Here is a 19,587-nt window from a genome sequence, read left to right as displayed (position 1 = left end):
TTTGCTTACAAAGTTCCGCCCCCGCCCGTGGCAATAGCTTCTGTCTCGTCCCTTGCCAGTGTCTTTGCCATCCCAAAATCGGAGATCTTTGGGATCATGTCTACACCAAGCAAGATATTGCTTGGTTTCAGGTCAAGGTGGATTATCTTGAATCGGGAATCTTGGTGAAGGTATGAAAGCCCTCGAGCAATACCAATGGCAATGTTGAATCTCTTTTGCCAGTTTAAAGAAGAGCTTCGGGTTGTGTCTATGAAAAAGATCAAAACCAAGTCAAACGTACAGATATATACTTTAACTCTTGAATATATAGCTTCCGAGAAAAGAGAGGCCCGCACTATACTAACCGAAAATGCACGAGTTGAGTCCTAGGTTTTCCAGGTGCTCATATACTAGGATCCTCTCGTTTTCGTCAGAGAAAAAACCAATGAGTCGGATGATGTTTATATGCTGAACTAGCCCAATGAGTCTCACCTCGTTGTCAAAGTTTTCGATCCCCCCAGGTGTCATACTAATAATCCTCTTGACAGCAACCTCTAACCCGTTAAGTAACCGACCCTGTCAGTGTCACCACATCTCTCGTTAAAAAAAAACACAATCTGAATCTAGCCAATGGTCAGAGTGCTTTTTACAATGAATAGAGTAAGATGATCATGAATACATACCTTGTAAACGTTACCAAAACCACCTTCTCCAATCTTGTTGGAGTCAGAGAAGAAGTTGGTGGCTTGGGAAATGACTTCAAAATCCATGGCTTTTGATTGCCATTCCTCGGTTATGCTTGTCATCTCCATGGTTGGATTTTCACGTTGACACACTGTTTTCCGTTATGAGACATGAACACAAAAATAAATAAAAAAATTAGTGTCTACGATCGAACAAGATGTATATTAATTGAAAAAGAATATTATATAAGAAGATTTTAACAGAGAATAAAAAAAAAAAATACCAATTGTTCTTGCCATCATCTTTCTTATTCTTTTGAATAAGAAAAGCAAGATGAAGATGAGAAGCAATGTGCTGGCTCCTCCAGCAATCAACCCGATGGTGGTTTCACTCATATTCTTATTTCCTTGTTGAATAGAGTAATTATTAATTAAGGCATATATCTAGACGACTTATTATTATTATTTGTAGAAAAATATATATAACTAACCGAAATCTTCAGGCACGGCTATCTTTATATATAGATCTTGCCCCTTGTCGCCGCCATTGTAACTGCGAACATCAACTAACGGCTCAGTATCTAACCACATCATGCAATCTGACATGCCATTTTGCGTGTCCACGTTTGCAAACGCCGTACAAGTGCAATCTCTGAGGCATCTATACTTGCACTTTTCGAATCCCATATTGATCGTGTGGATCATTTGCTTTCCAAACTCTGGAAGCTTCATATTTCTCATCTTCGCAAACTCTTTCTCAAGGCAACTCAGTTTTGTCTTTCTCACGCAATGATCTCCAGAATGATGGTCATTTCTTGGCTCAAATTCTTTGATACAGTTACACATGGGGTTAAGGTTTACTATCTCGCAGAACTTATTATCACCACCGCAGAAATTGTACAGATCACAATCCTCCTCAACTCGAGAAGTCCAGTCCACTTCCCATTTTCCTCTCCAGACGAGGAGCTGCAGGTCTCCATTTTCCTCAATTCTTAACATTGCAGGGAAGGTGGAAGGTACTGTTTTGATCGGAAAGATACGTGTCGCGTAAATTCCATTGTCAAGAAGAATGAAACCTTCTTGAAGATTTGTGATCATGTATGTGTAGGCTCCACTTGACGGATCTTGTGAGCTGTTCCAGGATTTTATGCTTGTGTCATGAAGTATCATTCCAGGGAGTAAAGTGTCAGTGGGAGAATCAAAGCTCTGCCACAATAACAACCCGGTTGGATCTTTTACCACGAAATTGCCGTCATCGAGAAGCTCTGCCACCACCAAGGATTCCTTATTGACAAGGTTCCCCAAGTTTTCCTTCCATACAAAACTGAGACTATCGAAGAGGACCAGCTCCGAATTTGAGATGTTGAAGATTCCAGTGGGACTGGAGAGAGGATCGTCTCTATTAGCAACCCAAACTACTTTGCTGGGGAATTTTTTAAACCAAATTCCTAGATACCAACGATTCTGTTCTGGAACCCTGGATCTGAAGAGACCCATCTCAAAGAGCTTACTAGGAGACACGAGTGTCTCATTGTTCTCTGAAAACCTCAGAGATATGGAACACGACGAAAAAGGCATACTACCAAGCAAAAGCAAAAGAAACAAGGCAGACTGATGCATATGTGTGTATAACTTATACTCAACTCTAGGCCAATCAACAAAATGTCCTCCTTGGATACTTCTGTTGTCATCTCCTCCTCCGGCATTTCCGCTTGTGAGCATCATGATCTCCTCTGTTTCTGGAAACACAAATACCCGAATCATCATCAGATACTTTTTTTTTTTTACTAACAGAGATATCAAACTCGAACTATTGAGATTACACATAAGCAAAAAAAAAAAAAATGAAATTTGTGGGAGTCTCTGTTCTCTCTACTGTATCTTCCATTTACAATGACAGATANAAAAAAAAAAAAAAATAGTAACCTCTTTGGTTGGAGCAATTCTTGAATTTTTCTTCTTTTTCTTCTTGGTCTCTAGCTTTCTTTCTCTTCTCTCCTTCAAGGGTTTTCTTTCTCTTCTCTCTCAAAGTAGGCAGCAGACCGAAGAGACAACACTCGTGAAGTGTTTTTTTTATAGGACTTTTTCTTCTTTTACAGGTTTTGACTTTCTAAGTGGGATCAGAATGCTGTCCCTGTTTTTATAGAGGGTCACCTAGTGGGTTTTACTTTTCTTTTCTTAATGGGCTTTACTCTTGTGTGTTTTACTAGGCCTCGTTCATTTCGACTCTTGGGGTTTTTTTGGTTCGTTACTTATAAAGCAAGCAATTGTAACTTTTGTCACTTCTAATTCTAATATATATATACGAGATTTTAACCCACGGTATACCGCGGATATATAATTTTTATTATTATTTATATTTTATGCTGTATCTATTTGTTAAATATTGGATGTTTTGTAAATAAAGGCATAACTAAATTTTCTAATTGTTGTGCGGTTAAATATTTATATTATTTTTTTAACCCACAATACACTTCATGACCATTTGTTTGTTATATTTAGTTTGTTTTGTTTAGTGTTTGAGATTCTATTTTGATTTTTAATTATTACGACATAAATAAGAGATCTAAATACATAATCAGTAATTTATACTCTGTGATTACACATTTTTCCTAAAGAATTAACTATTCTATACAATCTAAGTTAAATCAATTTGATTTTATGTCAAATATTCTAATATTAGTAGTGTTGGTAAATAATTAAATGATGATTTAACCCGTGTTAACACCAATTTAATAATATTTAATTAATACCAACATGTCTTCTTTATAACTCATCTACTATATAACCACATTATATAGTATTTTAGACTTTTTAATTTTACATATTCATAATAATTAAAAAAATTATTAAGTTTATATATGTTAATTATAATTTTTAAATAAATGTCAATCGAAGTTTTTTTTAACGTTAAGAATCAAAACTCACAGGTTTTGAAAAACAAAATGGAATTAAATTGTTGTTTTCTTTGTTTGCGAAGGATTCAGAATTTCAGATATAGAAAATATCTTCAACACACAACATAACGTGTGATTAAATATATGATAGTTTCTATTTCTATATTGACTGCTGTTATTTTCTTAGTTGAAATGAAATGAAAGATATTTAGGAAACAAAATCTGGAGTAATGTTAGTTAAACTTCTTTCAACATAGATATATACTCATACACAATCTAATTGTACACGCTAATGTTTGTTATATGCTTTCAATTGATATCTTTATAAAATAACATATGTTTTTTTAGCTTTTTGCTATAGTGTAAGAAATAAATCATTTTTCGAAGAGAAAAAAAGAAAAAATCTGATTAAATAATTTGTGTCAATTTTCATACTGTATTCAATATAGTTGAACGACTATATCATTTCAGTGATATTCAGTAGCCACGATCTTAACGTCTTCAAATGTCATATTCTCTTAGCCGAGACGGCGAGACCAAATAGGATCGAAACGAAACTGATACGAACGCTCCCGAATTATATGGTGATAAAAGGTACTATAGGTTGTGGTTTAATAATTTTTTTTACTGTAGACGTTAATACTTTTCCAAACTCATTCTATTTACTAAAATTAGCAAATAGTATTTGGTCATCAGTTTAGTATACTTTATCCTTTTTCGTAACTCTTCGATATGCATGTTTTAAGGACAATGTTTCTTTTACTTTTTCGAAAAATAAAAATAAAAGCTCACTATACATATAATAGCAGTCTGATGATTATACAATACAATCATAAAACATTCCATCCAAAAATGAAAAAAGAAAGAGTGGAATAAAGGAAGAAAGATAAGAAAAATGGCCAAAATTAAAAGTCTGCTTCTTCGCTTGATCACTTTTGTGATGATCTTCACGTTGACGATAATAGCAGGTCATAAACATAATATGAGTCTCAGATATCTTTCGTTTATTTGTTTACCCTTTAAAAAAAAAAAATTGCCATTGTTAAATGCAAGAAAGAAAAAAAAGATATCCAAACCCAAACCCAAATTTCTTTTGAATGAAAATGACAGAGTTATTCAAACCAAAACAAAACTAGAATAATTATTTAAGTAATCCTATCATATTTTTAATATTTTCTAACTTGTTGACTTAACACGATTTCAGGAATATCAAAACTAGAGGCTAAAAATCATTGTCGCACATTTACTTTTCCTATGGGGGTGGAGGCGTTGTGTAAAGATATGAACGAAAAACAAAAAAAAAACCTAAAATATGTGAACGAACGTGTACAATGATTACACCATATAAATCCGGAACCGGAAGCTGTGTAAGAAACGCACGCAACGCCACGTTATTTGATTGTCAATGCCGCACTTGCAAGTGAGCTACTGCAAAGCCTTTGCGTTACAAATTTATTACTAGTAACTAGTAATTATTGAATAATTGATGAGTGTTAGTATACGCGATCAACCAAAAGATGACCCTGTTGGAAGTGTATGGGATCATTTCTCATGTCTTTTATGTTTATGTAATATATTTGTTTATGTTAGTTGTTGTTTTGTTCCAATGGCAGCTTTGGCTTTGTATGAGCCGTTTGCTTTATGTAATCGTTGCACAAATGTTTCTTTTTTTTTGAGGAATTGATGAAGTTATCATATTTAAGTAATCGTTGAACGACTATATTATTTGAGTGCTCTTAGTCGAAATCAAATAGAATCGAAACGAAACCAATCCGAACACTTCTGAAATATATGGTGATAAAAAGTATTATAGGTTATGGTTTAAATTTTTTTTATAGGTTGTGGTTTAAAAATTTTTTACCGTAAACGTTAGTACTTTTCCAAACTCATGTTTTCTATTTACTAAAATTAGCAAATAATATGTGGTCATCAGATTAGTATACTTTAATTTATCATTCTTCGTAATTCTTCAATATGCATGTTTTAAGGACAATATTTCTTTTCCTTTTTCCAAAAATAAAAATAAAAGCTCACTATATATATATATAGCAGTCTGATGATTATACAATACAATAATAAAACATTACATCCAAAAAAAGAAAAAGAAAGAGTGGAATAAAGGAAGAAAGATAAGAAAAATGGCCAAGATTGAAAGTATGCTTCTTCGCTTGATCACTTTTGTGATGATCTTCACGTTGACGATAATAACAGGTCATAAACATAATATGAGTCTCAGATATGTTTCGATTATTTGTTTACCCTTTTAAAAATATATATATATATATATATATTTTTTTTTTTTTGCCATTGTTAAATGCAAGAAAGAAAAGAAAAAAAAAATCCAAACCCAAATTTCTTTTGAATGAAAATGACAGAGTATGTTATATATTCAAACCTAAACAAAACTGAAATATTTATTTAAGTAATCCATTTCATATTTTTTATATTTTCTAACTTGTTGACTTAACATTTCAGGAATATCAAAACTAGAGGCTAAAAATCTAAAAGATTGTCGCACACTTAATATTCCGGCTCGTATGTTGGTTTGTGAACAACTCGTTGACGAAAAAAAAAAGATAATAATAAATCCCAAAATGTGTGAACAAATGTGTGGGTTAACGGCGTTTAAATTCGGAAGCTGTATACGCAACGCCACGAAACTTCATTGTCAATGCCGCAATTGCAAATGAGCTACGTACTGCAAAGCCTTTGCTATTGGTGAGTGTTAGTATACGCGATCAACCAAAAGATGACCCTGTTGGAAGTGCATGAGATCATTTCTCATGTCTTTCATGTTTATGCAATATATTTGTTTATGTTTGTTGTTGTTTTGTTCCAGTGGCAGCTTTGGCTTTGTATGAGCTGTTTGCTTTAAGTAACATTGCACATATGTTTCTATTTTTTTTTGAAGAATTGATGAAATCATCATATTTATTTGGGAAATTACCCAGAATAATAAATAAATGTTGCTATATTACTATATCAACACATCCATATTCCATCTTTACTAAAACAACACTTAAAAAGTTTTGCAAATGACCTTTATTAACCTTGATTTGTTTGTTATAATTACAAGAGATTTTTTTTGTTAAAGGATTTTCTTGAATTCTAACGTGTTTACAAAGGAGCCTAGATAACCAATCTACTAATAAGGTACAGAAAATATAGGGGAGGCTAGCCTTAACTAGAGAGAGAAACAATAGCAGAAGAGTACAGAGGAGGGGGAAAGAAAAAGAGATAACGATGCCAACTTCCCAGATGGTGAGTCACACTAGTGCCTAACCCAACATAGATTTTCTAATTTTGTAATTGAATTATTAGATACATGCATAAACAACTTTTTTTGAGAAATTTAAGCATTCTACAATTTTTGTTTAAAACATCAAAAAAATATATTTTAAATGAAAGTTTGATCTAAAGATGCATATTTTATAACAAAGAGTTTTGTGGTTGAAGAAATTTTACATTCATTCAAAAAAAAAAAACTTAAGTATTTGAATATATATTCCTACTTAAGCTTCTCAATTAAATACTTTTAAACACTAACATTTTATTTTATCAATAATTACAGCTTGACTAACTCTTTAATAGATATAATTAAGATATACATATTCCTTGCATATTAGCTCTTCAATTTTTTGAATATAACTCTTGAATTTGTTTCTTAGTAAAAATTTCATTTCGTATTCTTTTTGACAACTTCTAAATATTAGAATATGAAAACCAACAGTCATGAATATATTAAACTATCTTCATTTTTGTCTCTGTATTTTTCTAACCCAACATTCTATAGTTTTATTCAAATATCTTCCAGTTGATAGTGAACAAAACTTCAATCTTCTTTCTATATAAAATTGTATTTCTGTAGGGACAAACTTTCATGAATTTCTCTACAATATCAACATGGTTTACGCCAAAAGAAAGAAGTGTCGCTTTGATTCACTCTCGATGCCCTTTTTTTCTTTTGGTGATCCATCTATTTTCTTGGACATGTTCAAAAGCTTTCTAAATTTTTTATATAAGTATTGAAAATGTTTGTGATATAAAAAGAATGAAATACATGAAAGATGATTCATATTACTTTAAGTTTAAGACTGTTTGTTTTTAATGAGGATAGACAGGTGGCACTCTCTCCACTGCTGACGTGTCACTCAAATAGAGAGAGTTGGCCATTTTTCATAGTATAGATTATTGGGGGCTGCATATGTTTCTGATTAAAGAAGGAAGGAAGGAAATGTAGATGGTTATTTTTTTTTGGTTTTATGGGCTTGTAATTAATTAGGTCTAAACTATAGAATTAGGTCCCAAAAAAAAACAGGTGTTAGGAACATAATAAATCAAATGTCATCTCCTTAACAAAAATTGAGAAAAACCTTCTTTCTCATATTATATAAGATAGCAGTCTGATGATTATAACAATGCAATCATATAACATTCCATTCAAAAAAAAAAAAAAACAGGAAGAGTAGAATTAAAGAAGAAAGATAAGAAAAATGGCCAAGATTGAAAATCTGCTTCTTAGATCACTTTTCCAGACATCAAACTTGTTTCAAAGGAGATGGTAGAGAGTTTAAAAATAAACTGTTTTTTGAGAATTTTTGCTGTGTAAATTTGTCTGCCACAAATTTTTTAAGAGATTGTGGAGAGTTTTTTTTAAAAAAACTCATTTTTATTTTTATGATATTTTATTGATTTTAGTAATCTTATTAATTTGGTAGAGATTTAGAGTGATTTAAATTAAATAAATATAACTATAATGGTAAAATACAAAATATATTTCAAAAATATTAATATATTTGAGGGAGCATATGATCTGAATTAATCTATGGGAAACTTGCAAAATTGGACTTTTAACTTGAGTCAATTGCAATTTTAGACACATTTTTTTCTTTCTCCAACATTTGCCACTTTCTCCCTATTAAATCCTTGGTCATTCATTGTATTCACGAAAATGCCATTATTTCTGATTTATTTGAATTTCTTGCGAAAATATTTATTACATCCATATCCTCATCTTCTTCTTTTATTTACGGTTGTGCCACCACCATCAATTTTCCAACAACCATGAACAACCAAATTTGAAGCTCTTAAAGCTTCAACAACCTGAATTTGTAAGCTTAAATAACACCCAATGGTATGAGAACTTCATTTTCTTCCATCTCCTCTCCATTTTAATCCAAGAAAATTTGCAAGTGCATTTATCTTGTTATATGTCATGATTCTTGGATAGTGATTAAATTGGTGTTGGGTTTCTTCCATGGTGACTAAAGACGACGTTTTTGGTGCTTGTCATTGCGAAACAACCACCGATAAGGTTATTTTCCGGTAGATTTCATGATTTTCCTTGATTTTTTTGCGAAAGTAGACTTCATTTGTTAGTCTAACCGTCATAATATCATGTAAAGTCTACTCTGTGGTCAATTTTGCAATTAAAAATTTATCGAGTTTCGAGCCCGTAGACTGCAATTTCAGTCTCCTTAATTTTAATTGAAAACAAAAAAATATGGTTCAGACTGCATTATAATCTTTCCGTCAGATACTTCATTTGCAGTCTACTAAGGTGTATTTTTGCAGTTGACCAAATTCTTAACTTTTTAGTTATGACTGCCGGACGAAGTCTTCTTACGATAATAAACGAGTAGACTTCTATAGTGACTATTTTTGGCATTGACCAAAATATTTAAGCATTGACCGTAATAATATTATATTAAAATAATTAGTTGAATGCAAAAGAAGTCTACTTATTAAAAAAATCAAATGTTGGTCAACCACAAAAATGACCACGGCAGACTGCAAACAAAATCATCATTATTGTAGATTTCGTACAAAGTCTACTTAACGAAAGTCAAACTTGGTCAATTGCAAAACTAACCACGACGAAGTTTACTTTTTCTTGTTGACGGATAGTTGAAGTCTACATAGTAGACAGAAGTCTATTGTAAAGTCAATAGGTTGGTCAATTGCAAAAATAACCAGAATCGACTATAACTGAAGTTAACCAGTTGAACTTTCCATTGAAGTCTACCAAGTTTTATCTATTTAATTGCAAAACTAACCAAAAAATTAACAAAGGAAGACTACAAAAGAAGTCAACCGGTTATGGTAGACTTCGTTTGCAGTCTGCTTTGTTAAATTGTAATTGCAAAAATATACCGCAAGAAATAGACTTCATTTGAAGTTATCCTCGTATAGTCTTTTTAAAGAATCAATAGCACAAAACCTTAAAGCTTGAACAAAGAATCCTTCCTTTGTTAATGTTTAGAAAATCTTCTCAAAACTAAACACAAGCTCTGTTTTTCCTTATGATCATACATCCTTCTTATGATCTTAATTTATAGGGTTCTAGTCTTCCTTTTCTAAAACCTACTAACTTCCTTTTTAGTTTAGTATTACAACTTTCCTTTTCTAAGTAGATTCCTAATTCCTTTAAGGAAATCTATTCTATAACATTCTAGAAGCTTAACCAACATTTACCCCCTTAAGCTTCAAGTTGTTCTTCATGAGATCTTGAACTCCGATCATCTCTCTCATTTCAGAAAACTTGTTCTTCGCCAAGGCTTTGGTAAGAATGTTTGCACGCTGCTCTTCTCCAGGTACATGCTCCACTTCAAGTAGTCCATTCTCCACACACTCACGAATGAAATGGAAACTTTTGTGAATGTGTTTACTCCTTTTGTGAAAAACTGGGTTCTTCGTAAGTTCTATGGCCGACTCATTGTCAATGCGGATCATAGTCTTCTCATACTTTTTCCCGGTGATCTCACTTAGCAAATCTTGAATCCATATAGCTTGCTTTGCTGCTTCCGTTGCTGCAATGAACTCTGCTTCACATGAAGACAAAACAACTATCTCCTGTTTTTGTGAACACCAAGTTATAGGAGCTCCTCCAAGATAAAACACATGACCTGTGGTGCTTCTTCCGTCATCAGGATCCGTGTTGTGACTACTATCACTATAGCCTATAATGTGTGGTGCTCCTCTCTTGTATGAGACTCCATAGCTCACTGTTCCTCTCAATTACCTTAGGATCTGTTTCAGTACAATGCCATGTGATTTTCTTGGATTATGCATGTACCTGCTCAAAATCCCTACTGAGAAAGCAAGATCCGGTCGAGTATGTAACAAATATCTCAAGCATCCAATCCTTCTTCGATACTTGGTTGCGTCAATCTCTGGTTCATCAAGTCCTTTTGACAATTGCAATCCGAACTCCATTGGTATTAGCGTCGAGTTACAAGAGTCTAAACCAGCTTCCTTAAGGATTCGACGAGCATAGGCTTCTTGCTTGATTTCTATTCCGTTGATTCCTTGACTAACTTCAATACCAAGATAGTAAGTAAGCTTACCAAGGTCACTCATCTCGAACTTAGTAGACATTCCAGCCTTAAACTCCATGATGATCTCTAGTGTACTTCCTGTGACAAAAAGATCATCAACATACACGGCCACGATCAAAATCTTAGTTCCTTCTTCCTTGCGATACACAGAACTTTCTTTCTGGCACTTGTTAAACTTCATGCTCTTAAGAATTTGATTGAGTTTTGTGTTCCATGCGCGAGGAGCTTGACGTAGTCCATAAAGAGCTTTCTTGAGTTTGAAAACCTTGTGTTCTTCTCCCTTCTTTTCAAACCCTTCAGGTTGTGAAACATAAACATCCTCTGTTAGTTCACCATGTAAGAAAGCGGTCTTAACGTCGAGATGATGGATTTCCCATCCATGTGAAGCTGCTAAACCAATCAACATTCTAATTGTTTCGAGTCTTGCAACCGGTGCAAAAACCTCATCAAAGTCAATCCCTTCTCTTTGTGCATATCCTTTAGCAACAAGTCTAGCTTTGAACTTGTTGATTGTTCCATCAGCATTCCTTTTGATCTTAAAAACCCACTTAAGACCAATTACTTTAACACCAAATGGTTTCTCACCTAGATCCCATGTATTGTTTTTGTTAATCGAGTCGATCTCTTCTTGACAAGCCTTTGTCCATTCGACTGATTCTTTTGCTTCATGATAACTTATAGGTTCATCATTTAGCGACAGGAGGAGCATTTCACATTCTAGATCAGCTAGAAGAACGTAGTCAGCAAGATAACTAGGAGGGTTGTGTTGTCGACTGGATCTTCTAACCGGAACTGGCTCTGTTTCGACATTTTCATGATCCTGCACTTCCTCTTCTTCTGCAGTTTCTTGATCTTCTGTGGGTTGAGAACTGTTGTCAGTGAATGGTCCTTGTCCACCGTCTATAGTTTCTCCCCATGTCATTCGAAACATCCCTGGTTGATCTCCTTCGTTGTCTGCTCCCTTCCAAGTCCAAGATTCCTTCTCATTAAACACCACATCACGACTAACCACCACTCTTCTCGTTGTTGGGTTGTAAAGTCGATATGCCTTAGTTCCTGGTTCTATGCCGAGATGGACAAGTGTTTGTGATCGATCATCAAGCTTCTTTAGATGCTCAGCTTCTACCTTTGCATAAGCAATGAAACCAAAGATCCTAAGATGCTCGATACTCGGCTTTCTTTCTCTAAGGCATTCATATGGAGTTTGATTCTTTAGAGCTCAAGTAGGAACTCTATTGATCAAGTATGTTGAATGTCTTACAGCTTCTCCCCACAAATAATTTGGAACATTCATTGCCTTAAGAATGCTCCGAGTCATCTCCATCAATGTCCGGTTTCTCCTCTCAACTATTCCATTTTGTTGAGGTGTGTAGGGTGCTGTAAGATGCCTTTTGATTCCATTTGTATTACAAAAATTTTGGAAGTCTCTTGATGTAAACTCTCCACCTCTGTCTGTGCGTAGAGTTACAATCTTCTTGTCACATTCCCTCTCGACAAGTACTTTAAACGATTGGAACTTCTCAAAGGCAACACTCGTGAAGTGTTTTTTTTATAGGACTTTTTCTTCTTTTACAGGTTTTGACTTTCTAAGTGGGATCAGAATGCTATTTTTATAGGTTTGTTAAAAACATTGGGTCACTTAGTGGGTTTTACTTTTCGTTTCTTAATGGGCTTTACTCTTGTGTTTTACTTGGCCTCGTTCATTTCGACTCTTGGGGTTTTTTGGATTCGTTACTTATTAAGCAAGCAATTGTAAAGACTATCCTCATTGATAGTGTTTCTTAGTTGTTTCTTAAGGTATTTATAATAATAAAAAGGAGATAAGAAACTTTGTTAAGAGAAAAGGAAAATTTTGTTGATTATTGGTAGAACCAATTTTAACTTCTGCCTCTTCTAATATATATATATACACCAAATTCAAGTTTATTCAAAAACTATATATTAAAAATATTAATTTTATTATTAGGGTAAAGAACGTTTGATTTCACGAAAATACATAAAAGTTTAACCACAGCAATTCTAAAAGTTTGCGAAAGCCAGGTATAATAGTGGTTAACCAAAATATGTATTATATAATTGTGAAATATTTAAATATTTATAAAAAGGTACAAAAACACCAAAAATATTTCTATGAATTTTTACATGATTTATAATTACTAAATAATTATTCAAATATTAAACAATCAAAAAATTTAGTGAAACAAATATATTCTTTACGTTTCAAAATATATGATGTTTTAAGCAAAACATGCAGATTAAGAAAACTTTACTTTTAACAAGTTCAACCAATCAGAAACAATACTGCATAATATAAAATATTAAACTAATCTAAAAGTTGCATTGAAATTTGAAAAAATCATATATTATAAAATACTCCCTCCGTTTCACAAAGAGTGTCATTTGAGAGATTTTTTTTTGTTTCACAAAGAGTGTCATTTTACATTTCCAATGAGTGTTTTATTGCTAAATTTTCTTTTTTACCCCTAAACCCAAAGCTATTTTCATTCAATTTAGATCATTAACTACTTATTAAATAGGGGTAAACATGTATAATTCTAACTTTTCTTAATTTGTGTGAAATTTGTGAGAATGACACTCTTTGTGAAACGGAGGAAGTAACAAACTTCTCTAAAACATCTTATATTTTGAAACGGATGGAGTATTATTCATATTAGAATATAAAATAAGAGAATGATTATTTTTTTTTTAAATAAGATCTGCATGCTTTTGTGTAGGTCGAAAAGATGTATATTAATTTTTCCTTTTGGTCGATTTTTTTGGTTGGTCGTAAATGTGTACAAATGCAATGCCTAATATATACCACATGAGACTAACAAGATTCTTGTAACAGAATCTCAGAGATGACGTTGAGCTGAAGAGAGAGAGACATTGAGCTGAAGAGAGAGTTTGGAAAATATCTTTGTATTCTCACTAATGAACTTCATGTACAAGCTGTATACTATATACAACATCTAAGACTATAGTTTAAGTTAATAATGACTTAACCTATACTTTAAAACCATATAACCCAAGTATCAAATACACTTATACTCATGATAAAAACATGTTAAACTTCTTTCAACATAGATATATACTCATACACAATCTAATTGTACACGCTAGTGTTTGTTATATGCTTTCAATTGATATCTTTATAAAATAACATATGTTTTTTTAGCTTTTTGCCATAGTGTAAGAAATAAATCATTTTTCGAGGAGAAAAAAAAAATCTGATTAAATAATTTGTGTCCATTTCCATACTGCATTCAATATAGTTGAACGACTATATCATTTCAGTGATATTCAGTAGCCACGATCTTAACGTCTTCAAATGTCATGTTCTTTTAGCCGAGACCAAATAGAATCGAAACGAAACTAATACGAACGCTCCCGAAATATATGGTGATAAAAGGTATTATAGGTTGTGGTTTAATTTTTTTTTACTGTAAACGTTAATACTTTTCCAAACTCATTCTATTTACTAAAATTAGCAAATAGTATGTGGTCATCAGTTTAGTATACTTTATCCTTCTTCGTAACTCTTCGATATGCATGTTTTAAGGACAATGTTTCTTTTTCTTTTTCCAAAAATAAAAATAAAAGCTCACTATACATATAATAGCAGTCTGATGATTATACAATACAATAATAAAACATTCCATCCAAAAAGAGAAAAAGAAAGAGTGGAATAAAGGAAGAAAGGTAAGAAAAATGGCCAAGATTGAAAGTATGCTTCTTCGCTTGATCACTTTTGCGATGATCTTCACGTTGACGATACTAACAGGTCATAAACATAAATATGAGTCTCAGATATGTTTCGATTATTTGTTTACCCTTTTAATATATATATATATATATATATATATATATAGTCATTCTTAAATGCAAGAAAGAAAAGAAAAAAAAAAAAATCCAAACCCAAATTTCTTTTGAATGAAAATGACAGAGTATGTTCTATATTCAAACCTAAACAAAACTAGAATATTTATTTCAGTAATCCATATCATATTTTTAATATTTTCTAACTTGTTGACTTAACACGATTTCAGGAATATCAAAACTAGAGGCTAAAAATCAAAAAGATTGTCGCACAGTTAATATTCCTAATAAGCAATTCTGTAAAGATATAAACATAACATCCGTTGACCCAAAAAAAAACTCCAAATTATGTGAAGTAGTGTGTACCTCTGTGGCAACATATAAATTCGGAAGCTGTGTAAGAGACGCACGCAACGCCAGGTTATTTACTTGTCAATGCCGCGATTGCAAATGAGCTACACTGCAAAGCCTTTGCATTACAAAATTATTACTAGTGATTATTGAATAAATGATGAGTGTTAGTATACGCGATCAAACAAAAGATGACCCTGTTGGAAGTGCATGTTATGTTTATGCAATATATTTGTTTATGTTTGTTGTTGTTTTGTTCCAATGGCAGCTTTGGCTTTGTATGAGCCATTTGCTTCAAGTAGTCGATAGTTGCACAAATGTTTTTTTTTCTTTTTTTGAATAATTGATGAAGTTATCATATTTATTTGGGAAATTACCCAGAATAGTACATAAATGTTGCTATATTACTACTATATCAATTATCAACACATCCATATTCCATCTTTACTAAAACAACACTTAAAAAAGTTTTGCAAATGACCTTTACTAACCTCGATTTGTTTGTTATATTTACAAGAGATGCCATTTACAATTAATTTTGAGAGAGAAAAAAAACTATAATCTAAATGTCAAATAGACAAATACCCACCACGAGGCGAGGCACATACTGAAACGTTCCATCAATAAATCGCCGCATCGAATACGTTGGTCTTATTGTCACATACCCAAACCAGTTTCGATGTTGTCTCTTCCCAACAAGATAAAGAAAAAACTTTTTTTTTTACCTTGCTTAAAGTTAAGATTTTTAATGCTCTTTTTGAGTACTGGTTTTGCAGAAACTGGTTTTCTTAATACTTTTCCTGTTTACACACAAATCTCTTCTTCAAGTGCCTTTAAACATTAAACTACAAGTTTGATCACTTTCCGGACATCAAACTTGTTTCAAAGGAGATGGTAGAGAGTTTAAAAAGAAACTGTTTTTTGAGCATTTTTGCTGTGTAAATTTGTCTACGTTGATGAAAAAAAAAAATTGTGTGCGTCAAATTTTTAAAGAGATTGTAGAGAGTTTAAAAAAAAAAAACTCATTTTCATTTTTATGATATTTTGTTGATTTTAGTAATCTTATTGATTTGGTAAAGAGATTTAGAGTGATTTAAATTAAATAAATATAACTACAATGGTAAAATACAAAATATATTTCAAAAATGTTAATATATATGTGGGAGCATATGATCTGAATATTAATCTATCGATAACATGAGAATCCATGCGGAAAATTCGATTTCAAAGGTGAAGTGAACTTAGTGCAGTGACATGAGGTAAGTCCATTTGTAGAAGACACCATCACATCCGGGATTGAGTTCCGGCTCCTACGAATGTAGGAATTTGGCTAATGGGCCGGCCAATTGTGTTCCAATGGTTGACAAAAAAAAAAATCGATTTCAAAGGAGAAGTAAGATATGCAATATTTGGCCAAGCTAATCGGGTGTCGAAGGCTGAAAAAGTGTGGATAGAAATCTAAGTAAAATTAGCTGAATGGTTTTCCATTTAAATATTTGTGTTACGTAAATAAAACCACACACAGTATTTATTGATTAATCAAAGGAGATTAATTAAAGCTTGTAAGAGTTTTTTTTTCTTCTTCTATTTCTTGTTGATGCTGAGGATTTTGTCCCGAAGAAGCCTTCTCATGATTTTACCAGAGAGAGATTTGGGAATAGAATCCACAAAATGGACTGCTCGGACCTTCTTGTAATGAGCCACATTTGCTGCAACAAAGTTGAGAATGTCTTCTTCCTTCTCTGTAGCTTTCGGATTTATCACCACGCAAGCCGCCGGGATCTCCCCGGCTTCCTCGTCCGGTAACCTTTTCATTTCATAATTGATTAATTCATGTATTTTTTTTTTCTAATTTTAAAAAAATATATTAATTAGTTTCAAGAAATCAGTAGGGCTATATACACTCACGGCACGACGGCAACGTCTTCAACGGATGGGTGAGTGAGTAGTATGGCTTCAAGCTCGGCCGGAGCAACCTACCCGAATAATAACACCAAAACTTTGAAAAACCAATATGAACCAAATAAATTTGGCAAATAACATTCTCCAAAACGAATGAATATCAAAACTTACCTGAAAACCTTTGTATTTAATAAGTTCTTTGATACGATCAACGATGAAGATATCTCCATCATCATCAATGTAACCTATATCTCCTGTGTGAAGCCAACCTTGTTCATCAATTGTCTTCTCAGTTTCTTCCTTGTTCATGAAGTAACCTTGCATTACACATTGGCTCCTCACACAGAGCTCACCGGAAGTGTTCTTCGGGAGTGACCGGCCGGTTTCAGGATCTATGAACTTCACCTCGAGATTTGGAAGTATGAAGCCGACCGAGTTTCGTTTTGCGATCCCTTGTCCTTTAGCTGGATCTCCGTGAGTTAACGTAATGCAACTATGCTCCGTTAATCCATAAGCCTATATAATTAATGTAAAAAAACAACGGTTCAGTTTTCCATATATAGAAGTTAATAACAAACATAGAAGTCTTGTAATAATACTTTTACCTCTTGGACTTGGACGTTAGGAAACTTGGCTTCGAAGGCAGTGAGAAGCTCAGGAGCTAAGGGAGCAGCAGCAGTCATAACAGATTGAAGTTTAAGCTTCGAAAGATCAAACTCATCGACGATCGGATTCTTAACAAGGTTCAATATAATCGGCGGAACAATGGGCGCAAACGAAACCTGATGCGCGATCAAAGCATTCAAGAAAATCCTTAAATCGTACCGACTCATTGCAACAACTTTGCCTTTATTCTTCATCGTAGCACAACATATCCCAACGATACCGTAAATGTGAAAGAAGGGGATCAAACCAAGCGTCACGATCTGACCGATCATTTCAGACCTGACACTGAAGAGAGTGGAGCAAAGATTGGCTATGAGATTGCGATGCGTGAGCATTACTCCTTTTTGCAATCCTGTTGTGCCTGAAGAGAATGGAAGTGCACAGAGATCTGTCTGAAGAATCTCTTCTTTGTCGTTATCTCCGGATCTGTCTCCTGCTTCTAGAAGATCTTTCCAGTTTACTGCTCCTTCGATCTTCTCTTCACCTAACACTATCACCGGTAAACCTAGTGTTTTCACCTGTCCAAAATAAGTACATGATTACCGAAACTATAATAACTCTGAAGAAATTGGAAATTATTATATAGACTAATAAATAACATAATTTAATCTGATCATTAAGAAGAATCTATTTATGTATATATAATTGATTAGAATTAGGTGTCTATTATACTCTTGTGACATGGTTATTAATCAAAATCAAATTTCAAACCAAAAACCAAATCGACGTTATACCACACCAAAATTGAAATTAATCGAAGTTGGTTTGTTGATTTATTTCAATCTGGTTTCTAGTCTATACCATATACCAAACCGAACCAACCCGAAATTCATGTTTAATTTACCTTTTCATAATTAGTAGCATCAGTGATGATTCCTTTGGCACCGGAAGATTCAACTTGCTTCTTGATCTCGGAGACAAGAGCCGTCGGATTAGCGCCGGAGAAGACTCCACCGGCAGACATAATGCCAAGGGCAATAATCCCATACTCAGCGACGTTTGGTAGAACCACAACCATTACTTGACCTTTCCTTAGTCCGAGAGAAGTCAACGCTTTGGCAAGCCTCTTCGTGTCCCTCACTACATCACCGTACGTCACCGCTTTCCCCGTCACCGCCTCTACAAACGCCACATTCTCGGTGTATTCCTCAACTCCTTGGAGCACAAATTCAGGCTTTTTCACATATATAGACATTAGTAATAAGTTATCATAAGTATATACATAAATGGAATCTGACCGAAAAAAAACTTGAAACGAATAAGAATGTACGATTAGTCTTAAGTATGGAATGCACAAAATATAGAAAGTGGATACCAGTGTAAGCTTTTCAGGAATGGGCACAGATGGATACAGACTGCGGAAAATGTATTCATTGTCTCCTTGCTTTGTACCCTCCATTTTTTTAACGTTTCAAATTTTGATTTTATGTCTTACGAAAGAGTGAATATATATATATAGGAGAATGGCTTCTTGTTCATGTCATGTAATGTGTGTGAAAACCAATATTGGTACGTAATATAAGAGAGGATGATATAGGTTTTGACTCTATTGTAGGTAGAGTTTGTTGAGTCATGTAAATGCTGTGAAAATATGTGAAAAAAAATTAATGAGTCACTTCTTATAGTAGATTACGGATTGTAATTCTAGTACCTTCTTTTTATATATGCAGATGAGTAAATATGTAAAATAATATGTAACTTTTATGATCACACACACACAAAAAAAGTTACATATTATTTTATATTTTACTCATCTGCATATATAAAATATTACTTTTAAAAATGAGATAAACGGCGTAATCATAACTTAAATAAATAAATTGTGTCCATTTCAAGAGTCGTAAACTTCTCTCTCTCAAGAACATATAAATATAGTTAGAACTTGCGTAGCAAGAAACAGACATGTGTACAACACGTATCCTTAATTAGAATATTAAGAATCTTTAAGTTTAT

General features: G+C 33.1%; 2 protein-coding genes across 2 annotated transcripts; both read right to left on the bottom strand.

Annotated features, from left to right (window-relative positions):
- On the bottom strand, positions 6-2,744 carry LOC104716059 (putative serine/threonine-protein kinase receptor). Its single transcript, XM_010433405.1, has 6 exons — positions 2,589-2,744; positions 1,154-2,401; positions 947-1,069; positions 663-814; positions 345-555; positions 6-247 (listed from the first exon to the last, which is right to left on the bottom strand). The coding sequence occupies exons 2-6, from the start codon at positions 2,385-2,387 to the stop codon at positions 6-8; spliced, it is 1,962 nt and encodes a 653-aa protein (XP_010431707.1). The 5' UTR covers positions 2,388-2,401; positions 2,589-2,744.
- Positions 16,521-19,040, bottom strand: LOC104714635 (4-coumarate--CoA ligase-like 1). The gene is made up of 6 exons (XM_010432067.2): positions 18,950-19,040; positions 18,479-18,808; positions 17,574-18,152; positions 17,140-17,484; positions 16,975-17,042; positions 16,521-16,873 (listed from the first exon to the last, which is right to left on the bottom strand). The coding sequence occupies exons 1-6, from the start codon at positions 19,031-19,033 to the stop codon at positions 16,651-16,653; spliced, it is 1,629 nt and encodes a 542-aa protein (XP_010430369.1). The 5' UTR covers positions 19,034-19,040; the 3' UTR covers positions 16,521-16,650.

Source organism: Camelina sativa, chromosome 9 (genome assembly GCF_000633955.1).
Source record: "Camelina sativa cultivar DH55 chromosome 9, Cs, whole genome shotgun sequence".
Lineage (NCBI taxonomy): Eukaryota > Viridiplantae > Streptophyta > Magnoliopsida > Brassicales > Brassicaceae > Camelina > Camelina sativa.
Note: the sequence above shows the minus strand (reverse complement) of the source record. Positions and strands in the feature narration are given on the sequence as shown.